The 13,090-nt window shown below is 62.9% G+C and overlaps 4 protein-coding genes and 1 pseudogene across 4 annotated transcripts; 2 read left to right on the top strand and 3 right to left on the bottom strand.

Annotated features, from left to right (window-relative positions):
• The first annotated feature begins 1,322 nt into the window (after nucleotides 1-1,322).
• On the top strand, nucleotides 1,323-2,842 carry LOC127024585 (C-C motif chemokine 3-like; annotated as a pseudogene).
• Nucleotides 2,843-2,864: 22 nt separating this feature from the next.
• On the top strand, nucleotides 2,865-6,716 carry LOC127024584 (PHD finger protein 7-like). Its single transcript, XM_050909190.1, is given in 10 exon segments — nucleotides 2,865-2,919; nucleotides 4,349-4,429; nucleotides 4,614-4,705; nucleotides 4,793-4,894; nucleotides 5,184-5,308; nucleotides 5,403-5,565; nucleotides 5,686-5,792; nucleotides 5,917-6,030; nucleotides 6,276-6,394; nucleotides 6,544-6,716. Coding segments are annotated over 10 exon segments (1,131 nt in total).
• A 92-nt stretch (nucleotides 6,717-6,808) lies between these two features.
• Nucleotides 6,809-8,463, bottom strand: LOC127024583 (C-C motif chemokine 3-like). Its single transcript, XM_050909189.1, is given in 5 exon segments — nucleotides 6,809-7,001; nucleotides 7,176-7,284; nucleotides 7,612-7,729; nucleotides 7,732-7,782; nucleotides 8,353-8,463. Coding segments are annotated over 5 exon segments (483 nt in total). The 3' UTR covers nucleotides 6,809-6,907.
• Nucleotides 8,464-9,205: 742 nt separating this feature from the next.
• LOC127024561 (regakine-1-like) lies at nucleotides 9,206-10,356 on the bottom strand. The gene is made up of 3 exons (XM_050909168.1): nucleotides 10,284-10,356; nucleotides 9,725-9,842; nucleotides 9,206-9,305 (listed from the first exon to the last, which is right to left on the bottom strand). The coding sequence occupies exons 1-3, from the start codon at nucleotides 10,354-10,356 to the stop codon at nucleotides 9,206-9,208; spliced, it is 291 nt and encodes a 96-aa protein (XP_050765125.1).
• An 898-nt stretch (nucleotides 10,357-11,254) lies between these two features.
• On the bottom strand, nucleotides 11,255-12,313 carry LOC127024528 (C-C motif chemokine 13-like). Its single transcript, XM_050909129.1, has 3 exons — nucleotides 12,241-12,313; nucleotides 11,935-12,049; nucleotides 11,255-11,762 (listed from the first exon to the last, which is right to left on the bottom strand). Exons 1-3 carry the CDS (start codon nucleotides 12,311-12,313, stop codon nucleotides 11,657-11,659), a joined length of 294 nt encoding a protein of 97 aa, XP_050765086.1. The 3' UTR covers nucleotides 11,255-11,656.
• Between the last annotated feature and the right edge of the window lie 777 nt (nucleotides 12,314-13,090).

Genomic DNA, 13,090 nt, shown 5'->3' with positions numbered 1-13,090 from the left:
GTCTATCCAGTGACATTTGACAAGCAGGAGCATTTACAACAGGTACCACCTCTCCTCCAAGCCCTTCTCAAATGCCCCAGATGAAGACCCTGGTCACCATTAATTACACAGGACTTAGTCATTTGTAGCCCCAGGCCCAGAGCGGCTTAAACAGAAATAGCTGAAACATAGGCAGTTGGAGAAGGGAGCTGGAGAGGTGGTTTCTGTTCATACCACCGCCCTGAGGCCAGATCAGCGCTGCTTAGCTCCTCCTGAAGGTCGCCGTGAGATGATTTACACCCGTTCCCACCTCTGTCCCATCTTTTCTAAAAGAAACAATCATGACCTTTTCTCCTAATCCTACACCTCCTCTCAAGTGCCAGCTCGGAGGGATGCATCCTTCAGACAGGGACCTGTTGGCAGGGGAATGTTTTCCAGCAAAAGGCCATCGCAGCCACCGTGAGGTTTATCCCTGTGCGTGAATGGGGAGCATCGCCCCTGCCATGCGGTGAGGATGGGCACAGCCATTGCTCAGCATCTCGGTGAGTTAGGCTTTTCCCTTGAGTCAGGGCGGCAGGAATTAGTCATGCCCGAGCAAGGGTCAGGGGGTGGGGGGGTGGGAGGCTGGGGGTTTGCACGGTAACTGGGAGCCGGGCAGCAAACCTTTTGTGGCACCACAGGGCAGCATCAGGGCAAGGCTGGAAAAAGAAAAAAAAAAGGAGGAAGTAGCAAGTTTGGCAGCTCGCTCTTTCTGGGTGTGCACCGGCGAGGGCGTTTGGGAACTACCCTCTGGGATTGCAAATGCTGCCCCTTTTCAGTCATGCTACGATCTCCTCGAGGTTTCATCTGCAAGGTTGCAATGAGCTGATCTCAGTGGGCACCAGCAGAATCCTCTCCCCCCTCCAGCTCCTACTCTTAATGCCCGATCTCCTCACACAGATATATTTGCTTTTTTGGGGCTAAGCCAGTAGAGAGAGCTTAAATTGGATGAAATTATCCTGCTTGAGAAGAAGTGGGCAAGCAGTAATTGCAACAACTTGACTGTCAAGAGGCTGCAGGCTGCAGCCAAAACTAAAATCCTTCCAGAAGTGTAAATCCTCTGTTCATCCAGGGGACAGGGAGGGTGGCAGGTTAGGCTGCAGCCTGAGCCCACTGCTCCAGCCCTGGAGCAGGGCAGCAGAGTCCAGTCCCTACAGGCCCTCCAGTCCTCCATGTCTCTGCAACCTTTCCAGCATGAGAACACTGCTTTTGACCATATTACCAGCAAAAAGGGACAAATGTGACACCCCCAGTGACTTCTACCTCAACACAACCTTGTTCCTACATGATCTTTCCTTTCCTCCATGTCCAACCAAGAATCGGTGCTATCAGTGGAGATGAATGTATGTGCAATAAATTGTTACAGAGCTAACTCTGTATCCCTGCTGTGACTGGTGGAGCAGGGTGAGAAGTGGTATTTGTGGCAAAACTGGGGGATAAGTTGGGATTTGACTGCTGGCAGTGGTTTTCTGCCAGCAATAGCGGCAGTGCCTGGGGGTGTCCATGCCGGGGCATCTGAGCTGGGCTGGGCTGGGCTGTCCGTCCGCAGAGCAGCTCCGCAGCCCCCCGACACAGCGATGCTGCTGGGGCTGTCGCAAAGCAAATCCCTGCCTGGAGCTTGCTGCCGCTGCTTCACGGCCGCCTGCTTGGGCTTGCCATCGGGGCTCTGGCCACGGAGCTTTGTGCCCCAGCCTGGCTCATGGCCGGTGGGGTCCTCGCAGCAGCGGCAGGGTCGGTGTCGGGGGGGTTTGGGCTCCGGCCGGTCCCCGCTGGGCACCCAAATGGAATCTGAAAGTCGCAGCCCCGTGGCTGGCGCTTCCCCTGCTGCGGTTTCCTTGCCTTCTCCAGCTCAGCAAAACTGGGCGATCCTGACATAACTTCCCCGGTATGATGCACTCATTTTCTTTCCTTGAAACCCTGTGCCCGCCCAGCGGCCGGCAATAAAAGGAGGGCAGCGCCACAGGGGCCAAGCATCGTGCAGAGGAGAGCCCTGCAGCCCCCCCAGCTCCAGCCCCGCTCGCAGATCCCTCGGCCCCCGCAGCACCATGAAGGTCCCCGCAGCCGCCCTGGTCGCTCTCCTCCTCATGGCCACCTGCTCCCCGTCCGAGGCCCATCTCGGTGAGTCCGGCGTCGCTGCGTCCTCCCCGGGGCTGGGGGTGCCATCGCTCCACGGGAGCTGCCGGGGCAGCCGGAGAGCCCCATCCCCGTCAGCGGGGATCCTCGTGGCTGTGGGGAGGACTGGGAGCCGGAGACCACCGCCAGTGCTGGGACTCAGGCTTGGGGCCAGGGGTCTCCTGGGGGGCCACTGCCAGGGAATATGACACAAGGGGGTGGGGACACAACGGGAGATGGCAAATCCCTGGGGAGCCCAAACGCCGGCGGGGCCAGAGCCTGTGCTGTAGCCTGGGGTCTCACCAGGGCTGTCTGTCTCTCTCTGCCCTCACAGACGGTGTCCCCACCAGCTGCTGCTTCAGCTACCAGCAACGCCCTGTCCCGCGGGGCCTCATCGCCTCCATCTACATCACCACCAGCAGCTGCACCCAGCCAGGAGTGATGTGAGTACCTGCCGCTGCGGGGGGCTTGGGCTGCGATGGCCGGGGCAGTGCCCCGAGGGTGGCCGGGAGGGGGACGGGGACACGGCCGGGGACACCCGGGGCGCTGCTGGCAGGACCCAGCGCAGGCACCCCGCTGCCCCGGCCGAGCGCCCCAACGCGGGTTTTCTCCCGGCAGCCTGGTCACCAAGAAGAAGAAGGAGCTGTGCGCGGACCCCCAGGCGCCCTGGGTGCAGGCACATCTGAAACACTTCCAGACTGTGAAGAACTGACCCTTCCCCGCCGCCACCCGCCATGCCCCCGGTGCTGCCCCCGCAGGCTTGGCTTCCAGCCCCAGGCACGCAAGAGAGTACTTGAACTGCAGCCCTCTTCAACGGGAAAAATGTTTCTATTATTTAACTTATTTAAGTTAAACTAAGTATTTTTTGTTAAGGAAAGGGAAAACCCCCAAATAAACTTTTATTAAGGAGGATCTGCAGGTTTGTTGGACGCAGGCTAGGAGGGCGGTTGGGTGTCGGGGTGTCCTTCGAGGATCCTGGCCTCTTCTTCTGCAGCCGAAGTGGCAGGAGCCGGGGTGCTGTGTGAGGGTCCCTGCGCCGGGGGGCTGGAGTCTGCGTCGGCTGCAACGGAGGGCACTGGAAGGGGCAGGGAGATGGTGAGCACAACGAGCCCATGCCTCACTCCCTCCCTCCCCGGGTCACAGCCCGGCGCCTGTCCCCAGGTCCCAGATGGCTGTGGTGGCCATGTGGCCCTGGGGACCCTGTCCCCCCGGCTGCACCCCTCACCGGTGCCCGTGTCGCTGCAGTCGCCGCACTCCCAGGAGTCGGCACCTTCCCCCACGGAGGAGCAGCGCTGGTGGGTCCCGCGGGAGCCACAGGAGCTGCAGAGCAGAAGTCTCCAGGGCCTGGGGGAGCAAAGGGACCCACTGCCACCAAAGGCCCCCGAGCTGTGGGCTGCCAGCCCCGGCGCTGTGCTGAGCCCACCTCCACCCGCTCCCCCCCAGCAGCCGGGGCTGAGCTGCTGGCACGCACCCTGTGCCATGCCCGGCTCGGCATCCCAGGGAACTTCCATTTCTGCCCAGAGGAGGAGACGAAGGAAGGCATCGTCTCCTGGCTGGGGCTGCGGGGACCAGGGCCACCGGCACTCACCCCTTCTCCTCCACCTCCTCCCGTCCCGCTGGGCACAGGCACTGGCCGGCGTCGCAGGAGCTGTGCCGCTGGTAATGGTCCATGAAGGCCCCGTCCTCCTCCCAGGCAGCATCCCTGTGGGAGCCGGGGAGCGCTCAGCCCCGGGGTGGGGGACACCCCGCTGGCAGCCGGGGAGGCAGGAGGGGATCGGCCGGAGCATCACGGAGAGGGAGGGAGGCAGGAGGGAGGGCACCAACCTGTCAGGGATTTTGATGCCCAGGCGAAACATCTCTGCCTGGAAGGTGTCCACATCCTGGCAGAGCGGGCATCGGAAGTGGTGCAGGGCAGAGCCCAGCCCAGCCCTGCCACGTTTCAGTGTGCCGCCTGGCCGCTGACACCGGGCCACTGATAAAGCCACCTACCTTCTCCAAATCCCCAATTTCTGCAGAAATGAGCCTTTTTGGATCAAGGAGGATCTGGGTGGCTGCTTGCAGCCTGCAAGCTGGCACACTTCTTGTTACAATAACGGCCCTGCACGTGCGGTGCCGTGTCACAAACATCCTGGGCTGTACAAATTCCCCCGCGCAACTGCCTCCACCTCAGTGGCACGTTTGCCGTGAGATGCCGCAGCCCCCCCTGCCCACTCTCCAGCAAAGCTGCGGGAGGAGCAGGCAGGACCCTCCTGTGTGCCTCCCCCGCCCAAAAGGACGGGAGAGGTCCCTGAGGAGGAAGGTGAGCGCTGAGCATCCCCCCGGGCACCTGCCAGAAGGGATTTTGGCTGGTGCCCGGCTGTGCAAGCAGTGGCGCCTGCGCCATGGGAAGGTGCTCTGGCCTCTCCCCCATCCCGCTCCCGGTGTTACCCCTACTGGCACCCTGGCACAGTGCTGGGGGTGACAGTGCCGCTGTCCCCCGATAGTGTGTGGGCTGTGCCGGCGGGCAGACTGTGACCCCGAGGTGGTTGGGCAGCTCTGCCGTCAGGATGGGCTCTGCATCCATGAGAACTGCCTGGTGAGTCCCCGGTCCCCGACAGCCCCCGGTCCCCAGACCTGCACAGCCAGCAGCCACTGGCAAACGCCCTCTTTTCCCCTCTTGCAGTACCACGCCAGCGGGCTGATCCAGAGAGGGGCTGATGAAGAGGGCTTCTACGGCTTCCTCATCCCCGACATCCAGAAGGAGCTGGAGCGGGTGGCACAGAAGGTGAGGCTGGGGGGCACGTGTCCCCACCGCGGTCCCCATGCCCCGTGTCAGTACCGCACAGGTCAGCAATCCCCAGGGATGATGCTCTGACATCCAGATCCTCCTTGATCCAAAAAAGACCATTTCTGCAGAAACTGGGGATTTGGAGAAGGTAGGTGGCTTTATCAGTGGCCCGGTGTCAGTGGCCAGGCGGCACACTGAAACGTGGCAGGGCTGTGCTGGGTGAGGGCGAACTGGGCTCCCCGGGGGCTTGCGGTGCTGACACCGTCCACCTCCGTGCCATCCCCAGAGGTGCTGCATCTGCCAGCTGCGGGGTGCCTCGGTCACCTGCCGGCGCCGGCGCTGCCCCCGAAACTTCCACTTCCCCTGCGGCAGCGAGCGGGGCTGCGTCTCCCAGTTCTTCGGGGAGTTCAAGTGAGTGAAGCCGCCCCACAGGGCTGGGGCCAGGGCCAGGGCCAGGGCTGGGGCCGAGGAGGGCTGGGGCTGAACGGTCACCTCCATCCCACAGGTCCTTCTGCTGGAAGCACCGGCCGGTGCAGCGGGTGCGAGCGGCGCAGCAGGACCAGACTCCCTGCCTCATCTGCCAGGAGGCGGTGGCGGGGCGGCCCTGCTACGACACCCTGGTCTGCCCTGCCTGCGCCAGCGCCTGGTTCCACCGCCGCTGCATCCAGGTAGGCGGCATCGCCCCTGGCCCCTGATGTGATCACCCCTGTCGTCACCTCGTCGCTCAGCTCCGGGGGGGGCGAACGGGACCCCCCCCGCCGCTGATGCTGATGCTGGCTCTGCCCCAGGGCCAGGCACTGCGCTCTGCCCTGCACCACTTCCGCTGCCCGCTCTGCCAGGACGTGGACACCTTCCAGGCGGAGATGTTTCGCCTGGGCATCAAAATCCCTGACAGGTTGGTGCCCTCCCTCCTCCCTCCCTCCCTCTCCGTGATGCTCCGGCCGATCCCCTCCTGCCTCCCCGGCTGCCAGCGGGGTGTCCCCCCACCCCTGGGGCTGAGCGCTCCCCGGCTCCCACAGGGATGCTGCCTGGGAGGAGGACGGGGCCTTCATGGACCATTACCAGCGGCACAGCTCCTGCGACGCCGGCCAGTGCCTGTGCCCAGCGGGACGGGAGGAGGTGGAGGAGAAGGGGTGAGTGCCGGTGGCCCTGGTCCCCGCAGCCCCAGCCAGGAGACGATGCCTTCCTTCGTCTCCTCCTCTGGGCAGAAATGGAAGTTCCCTGGGATGCCGAGCCGGGCATGGCACAGGGTGCGTGCCAGCAGCTCAGCCCCGGCTGCTGGGGGGGAGCAGGGTGGAGGTGGGCTCAGCACAGCGCCGGGGCTGGCAGCCCACAGCTCGGGGGCCTTTGGTGGCAGTGGGTCCCTTTGCTCCCCCAGGCCCTGGAGACTTCTGCTCTGCAGCTCCTGTGGCTCCCGCGGGACCCACCAGCGCTGCTCCTCCGTGGGGGAAGGTGCCGACTCCTGGGAGTGCGGCGACTGCAGCGACACGGGCACCGGTGAGGGGTGCAGCCGGGGGACAGGGTCCCCAGGGCCACATGGCCACCACAGCCATCTGGGACCTGGGGACAGGCGCCGGGCTGTGACCCGGGGAGGGAGGGAGTGAGGCATGGGCTCGTTGTGCTCACCATCTCCCTGCCCCTTCCAGTGCCCCCCGTTGCAGCCGACGCAGACTCCAGCCCCCCGGCGCAGGGACCCTCACACAGCGCCCCGGCTCCTGCCACTTCGGCTGCAGAAGAAGAGGCCAGGATCCTCGAAGGACACCCCGACACCCAACCGCCCTCCTAGCCTGCGTCCAACAAACCTGCAGATCCTCCTTAATAAAAGTTTATTTGGGGGTTTTCCCTTTCCTTAACAAAAAATACTTAGTTTAACTTAAATAAGTTAAATAATAGAAACATTTTTCCCGTTGAAGAGGGCTGCAGTTCAAGTACTCTCTTGCGTGCCTGGGGCTGGAAGCCAAGCCTGCCGGGGGCAGCACCGGGGGCATGGCGGGTGGCGGCGGGGAAGGGTCAGTTCTTCACAGTCTGGAAGTGTTTCAGATGTGCCTGCACCCAGGGCGCCTGGGGGTCCGCGCACAGCTCCTTCTTCTTCTTGGTGACCAGGCTGCCGGGAGAAAACCCGCGTTGGGGCGCTCGGCCGGGGCAGCGGGGTGCCTGCGCTGGGTCCTGCCAGCAGCACCCCGGGTGTCCCGGCCGTGTCCCCGTCCCCCTCCCGGCCACCCTCGGGGCACTGCCCCGGCCATCGCAGCCCAAGCCCCCCGCAGCGGCAGGTACTCACATCACTCCTGGCTGGGTGCAGCTGCTGCTGGTGATGTAGATGGAGGCGATGAGGCCCCGCGGGACAGGGCGCTGCTGGTAGCTGAAGCAGCAGCTGGTGGGGACACCGTCTGTGAGGGCAGAGAGAGACAGACAGCCCTGGTGAGACCCCAGGCTACAGCACAGGCTCTGGCCCCGCCGGCGTTTGGGGCTCCCCAGGGATTTGCCATCTCCCGTCGTCGCCCCCCCCCTTGTGTCATATTCCCTGGCAGTGGCCCCCCAGGAGACCCCTGGCCCCAAGCCTGAGTCCCAGCACTGGCGGTGGTCTCCGGCTCCCAGTCCTCCCCACAGCCACGAGGTCCCCGCTGACGGGGATGGGGCTCTCCGGCTGCCCCGGCAGCTCCCGTGGAGCGATGGCACCCCCAGCCCCGGGGAGGACGCAGCGACGCCGGACTCACCGAGATGGGCCTCGGACGGGGAGCAGGTGGCCATGAGGAGGAGAGCGACCAGGGCGGCTGCGGGGACCTTCATGGTGCTGCGGGGGCCGAGGGATCTGCGAGCGGGGCTGGAGCTGGGGGGGCTGCAGGGCTCTCCTCTGCACGATGCTTGGCCCCTGTGGCGCTGCCCTCCTTTTATTGCCGGCCGCTGGGCGGGCACAGGGTTTCAAGGAAAGAAAATGAGTGCATCATACCGGGGAAGTTATGTCAGGATCGCCCAGTTTTGCTGAGCTGGAGAAGGCAAGGAAACCGCAGCAGGGGAAGCGCCAGCCACGGGGCTGCGACTTTCAGATTCCATTTGGGTGCCCAGCGGGGACCGGCCGGAGCCCAAACCCCCCCGACACCGACCCTGCCGCTGCTGCGAGGACCCCACCGGCCATGAGCCAGGCTGGGGCACGAAGCTCTGTGGCCAGAGCCCCGATGGCAAGCCCAAGCAGGCGCCGTGAAGCAGCGGCAGCAAGCTCCAGGCAGGGATTTGCTTTGCGACAGCCCCAGCAGCATCGCTGTGTCGGGGGGCTGCGGAGCTGCTCTGCGGACGGACAGCCCAGCCCAGCCCAGCTCAGATGCCCCGGCATGGACACCCCCAGGCACTGCCGCTATTGCTGGCAGAAAACCACTGCCAGCAGTCAAATCCCAACTTATCCCCCAGTTTTGCCACAAATACCACTTCTCACCCTGCTCCACCAGTCACAGCAGGGATACAGAGTTAGCTCCGAAGCTCCATGGCCAGAGCTCTGATGGGAACCAGGTGGATGAAAGCTGCTCCAGCTTCCCTGTGCCCACTGGAAACCTGCCCAAAAGCATCTGCATCATATTGACGTGAGTGACAGGCCTGTGGTGGCCCAGTTTCCTCTGTTTGCTGTCCCTCTTGCCACCGCAGTGGGTGGATGGGCTCTAGTGGCTGTGGGAGGATTTTGCCCATGAGATAAGGTGATTCCCAGGGTCCTGGAGCACCCCGTCACGAGCAGGGTCACCCCTATGGGTGCCCATCGCTGGGTTCTAGCCGGGGCTGAAGGATAGTGCTAAACCTCCAGGCACCTCTCCTTCTGTAGCTGCCCTTGTTTAACACCTTAATCCCTCTGGGAAAAAAACAAATCAACACCCCAAACCCCCCAAACCCAACGTTTCTCCCCTTACCAGCCTGCGCCTGCCTTTATCCCTGCCTCAATCTGCATCCCACCGGGCGGGCAGCTGCCCAGGGCATCCTTCAACCCCACGCCTGGGCAGAGGCTGCTTCATCGTGGGGGGGAGCTGAGGGGTTCAGCCTCGGCTCTTTGGCTTTCTCTGCCTCCCAAGGGCTTCCAGGACTATTCCTGGATCCCCATGGGGATGCTGAGCCCTGATATGACCTCTCTTTTCTCACGCAGGATTTATATCATCTCACTCCAGCTGCAGGTCAGCATGAGATGTTTTATTAAACCCGTCAAGGGACTTACAGTAGTGTGGAGGGGGCAATGGCAGGGGAAGGGACGGAGCCGGCTCCATAACCTAACAAGACGAGAACATACAGATAATTGTGGGATGCAAATAAATAGAGCTTATATGGAAGGCAGCTTCACGTGGAGGTGCTGGTCGACTCCTTCTGCCGCTGGTACTGCTGGAACCAGCCCTCCTCCGGGTCCACGCAGAACTTCTTCCCCTTCAGCAGCTCCACGCTGTGGGGGAGAGAGGGGCTCCGTTAACTGGGGGGATGCAAGATCTGGCCGTGCCCTGGGGTTCCCCCACCAGCCTGGGGATGCCTGCAGCATCCTGCCCCTGCATCCCCCCAAAATGCTGATTTGTAGCAACCTCTGAAACCTTGGTTTCCTTCCTGTTTTTCTGGCTGGCAGCTGAAATGGGGGATTTGGGGGCTATTTGGGACAGAATGTCAAGGAGGGGGGTGGTGTGTGTGTGTGGTGTGTGTGTGTGTGTGTTCAAAGAGCCAGGGCAGGGCACCCCCACCCATGGTACCCTTTGGGGGTGGCTCATTTTGGGGGATCCCCGAATGCAGAACAACTGGTAGGGAAGGTGGGCAAGCGAAGGTGAGGAGCGGGGTGCCAGGGAGGAAGGCTGGGTGGGGGCGGGGTGTACTCACAGCACTGCCTTGCGGGAGCAGTGGGAAGGCGTCTTCTGGTAGCTCCTGATGAGGAAGGCAGGGATTTTCTGCCGGACGAACATCTCCTTGTAGCAGCACACGCCGTAGTGGCTGCGGACTGAGAGGAGGCAAGAGGGCTTGGTGCTCTCCCACGCCTGGCACAAGGGATGTGGGTGCTCCCCCGAAGGGTGTGGGTGCTGCCCGGGGGACTTTCCTGCTCCCCCCCACTACAAGGGGTCCCCTCTTACATCCCCGGTGGTGCTGCTTTGCCCCAGGGTAGGAGCGCCCCGTTTCCCTGCCTGGGGGGGGTTATTACTGAGCTCCCCAGCTGGGGTGCTGGGGCTGAAGCCATCACCAAGCCTATTTTTGCTCCTTTTGAACAGGACTGGGACAGCCCTGTGCTCAGGCAGCCGGTGATGCCTCTCAGCCCCCCAAATCCACAGCAGAAGCAGGAGTTGAAGCTCTCATCCCCCTCCCCGACCCCCCAAAACCCTGGCGGTAGAGGAGCTGGGGATGGCACTGGGGCAGCCGTGGGGAAAGGCTCGGTGTCGGTACTTACAGGAGACGCCCTGGCTTCCAGTCCAGAGAGCCACCAGCAGCAGGGTGAGCAGGGCCAAGGAGAAGACCTTCATGTCCAACCTGGGGCACAGGGCACGGCTGACTCGGGGCCACCAAGAGCTACCTGCCTCTCCTGCCTGCACCTCGGCATGATATACCCCCCAGCCAGGCTTTCCATGACAGCTCTGGACTCTCCCCGGGGAAAGAACCGCCCAGAGATGCTGATAAAGGGCAACCGGTGAATGGAAATTCCTTCTCCTGGCCCCTCTGTCCCCTGCAGTACCCGAGGGCTGCTGGAAAGTGTGGCAAGCAGCCGGCAGCTCTGCACCACTGGTGATGCGCCTGGGCTGGCAGTCTATTTTGGGTTTGGTTGTTGCCGCCGGCAAACCACACAGGATGATGCTCGCACTTGCCAAAGCCGCAGGCGAGTTTATTTTCGAAAACCACCCATTGTCAGCTCAGCTGCGATGCCTCTCTTGCAATTTTGCACCGGGGTGAGTGGCTCGGCAGTGGCCAGGCTCGCCCCAGCCCACCCTGAGACCCATCGCTGTCTGCCCATCGCGGTGGCTGTGCCTATCACAGTGCCTGTCACAGTGGCAGTGCCCATCACATCTCCTTGTGGCATCCTGGGAGCGTGGGCTGTCAGTGGGGCCCGACCAGGCATCCTCGAGGGGCAGCTCCGATGGAATTTGGGCCACTCGTTAGGATGGCTGACGAGGAGCATGGGAAGCTCCCTCCTCATGGGCTGTGCCTGCCTCTTGCCCCTCTCACTGGTGGCTTCCCCAAAGCCTGCATGGACATGGTTTGGCCCCATGCACCGCCTGGATCCCTTGCAGAGACACGGTGGGGCCTTCGGCTCTTCCCGGCTCCTTACTGACCCCAGCACTTACAGATGTGGTTTAACACCCGGATAGGAAAGCCGGCAGCAGGACCTGCCTGCTCCCAAGAAACTTGCACAGCCAGATGTTTGCATGCACGAGATCATGTTTAATTCTGTTCAGTGTCTTGTACAAAAAATAGCCGTGAAGCTGCTCCCCCTTAACCCCTCTGCTGCTGCCAGGCTGGCGAGCGCAGCCTCACCAACACGCTGCTGCCGCCTGCGAGGGGTACAGGCAGCTGCCTGCATGCAAAGCAGGGCTGAGAGCATGGGGGCTGGCAGCGGGTCTACCCCATCCTGGTGGGATGCTGGGGATGGCAAAGGCCCTTTACCTTTGGGGAGGTGGCGAGGGTTGTCACAGCGTGATGGGGAGGATGTCTCTGACAAGCTGCTATATCCAAATGTGGTGTCCCCATGGCCACCTCTGCAAAGGAGTCACCTTCGTGGTGTCCCGTCCCCCATGGAGGGGACTCCCCGCGCTGCCTCTGGCTGCCCTGCTAGCTGGATATGGAGTAGGAGCTGACTTGGAAGCGTTGCTGGTACCTCTTCACCCAGGCCCTGCTCGCCTGGGCGCAGATCTCCTTCCCGCTCCTCACCCTGAAGCTGGGGCAGAGAAAAGACAGGGTTAGCGAGGTGGTGGCACAGGGGCCCCAGTGCTGAGTTTCCAAGGGTCTTGGAGGCACAGAGGATCAAGATTGGACCCACCAAAGCAAGGCATGGGGTCTGGCAGCGTCTAGAGGGGCTTTACACCCAGGGCTGGGTTTAGGGTACTCACATCACAGCCTGGTGTGGGCACTCGGGGCTGGTGGGGTAGCAGGCGATGACGTTGTCTCTCTTGATCCTTCTCGTCTGGAAGTTGAAGCAGCACTTGTCCGGCATGGCCGGGGCTCCTGGGGGGACGGCACAAGCTCGGCTTAGCCTGGAGACCCCCACCTCCCATCTCAGCCCTCCTGCCGTGGGCATGGCGGCTCTTTGTGGGGAGCCCCCCTACACCCCATGCATGAAGCAAACCCATCCCCACCGCCCTGGGGGCTGTCCCCGTCCCCCAGCCCGCCGGGGTGGAGCGGGTGGCAGCGCTTACTCTGAGCCAGGTGCTGGCAGCACAGTGCAGCGAGGAGGAGGAGGGTGCAGACCACCCCGGCTGCCTTCGCCATGCCGGGCTGTGGGAGGGCTGCTCGTTGGCGCCGGGGCAGAGCTGCCGTCTGCTGGGGTCTGGGCCGCCGTCTGCTGGGGTCAGGGCTGCCGGGCTGCTTTTATGGGGGAACAGCGGGGCTGGCTTCTCCCAGGGCCAACGGTTGTGTGGGTAGGGGGAGGATCTGGTCCCCGGCCATGTCCCAAAGCACAGAGGGTGAGCAATACTCATCCCCTCCCAGCACAGCCCTGGGAAGGGAAAAACCTGTTCCCGGGCTGTGCTTTTGGTCCCCAATGGGCTTGGGATTTTTCCTGAGCTCCTGCCTTCAGCATTAGGGCCAGTGGCCGGGTTGCTCCCAAAGTTTGGCTCCACACCCCTGTCCCCTGGGCAGGCTGCATGCCCTATGGCAGGACCCCCAGGGCAGGCGAGAGGGTCAGGAGATCTCCCTTGGATGAGACCAGGACCAGGCTCAGCACCCTGCAGCGTTCCCCAGCAGCTGCACACACTCCTGACGGTCCATGTCCTCCCCCTGCACTGCAAAGTTTTGCATCCTATGGCTTTGCATCCCGGCTCAGGGGACAAATGGCCAAATAACCCCCCACCCCCCTCCTAAAAAAAGGCATAGAGAAACAGCTTCTGTTTGGTCACAGCAGGCATGTACACGGCTCTCTGCTGGTTTTGGGGGTGTTTGGGGCCCATCAGGGCCGGGAGAAGCCGGGCAGGTGGCTCCGCTTCCCGCCCCCGGCGCTGAAGCAGTAGCTCATGTTCTTGGCCGTGCTGAGCTGGGAAAGGCAGAGGC

Source organism: Gymnogyps californianus, chromosome 20 (genome assembly GCF_018139145.2).
Source record: "Gymnogyps californianus isolate 813 chromosome 20, ASM1813914v2, whole genome shotgun sequence".
In the NCBI taxonomy this organism is placed as follows: domain Eukaryota; kingdom Metazoa; phylum Chordata; class Aves; order Accipitriformes; family Cathartidae; genus Gymnogyps; species Gymnogyps californianus.
The sequence above is the reverse complement of the archived record's forward strand: the minus strand, read 5'-3'. Positions and strand labels throughout refer to the sequence as shown.

Excerpts from the sequence above, each read along its gene's own strand:
- LOC127024561 (XM_050909168.1), bottom strand. The coding sequence starts at position 10,356 with ATGAAGGTCTTCTCCTTGGCCCTGCTCACCCTGCTGCTGGTGGCTCTC. Across the intron at positions 9,843-10,283 it reads TGGAAGCCAGGGCGTCTCCT|TCCGCAGCCACTACGGCGTG; the intron begins GTAAGTACCGAC and ends GCCTCCTCTCAG. Across the intron at positions 9,306-9,724 it reads TGCTCCCGCAAGGCAGTGCT|CGTGGAGCTGCTGAAGGGGA; the intron begins GTGAGTACACCC and ends TCTCCCCCACAG.
- LOC127024528 (XM_050909129.1), bottom strand. The coding sequence starts at position 12,313 with ATGGCGAAGGCAGCCGGGGTGGTCTGCACCCTCCTCCTCCTCGCTGCA. Across the intron at positions 12,050-12,240 it reads CTGCCAGCACCTGGCTCAGA|GAGCCCCGGCCATGCCGGAC; the intron begins GTAAGCGCTGCC and ends CCGTCCCCCCAG. Across the intron at positions 11,763-11,934 it reads TGCCCACACCAGGCTGTGAT|CTTCAGGGTGAGGAGCGGGA; the intron begins GTGAGTACCCTA and ends TCTCTGCCCCAG.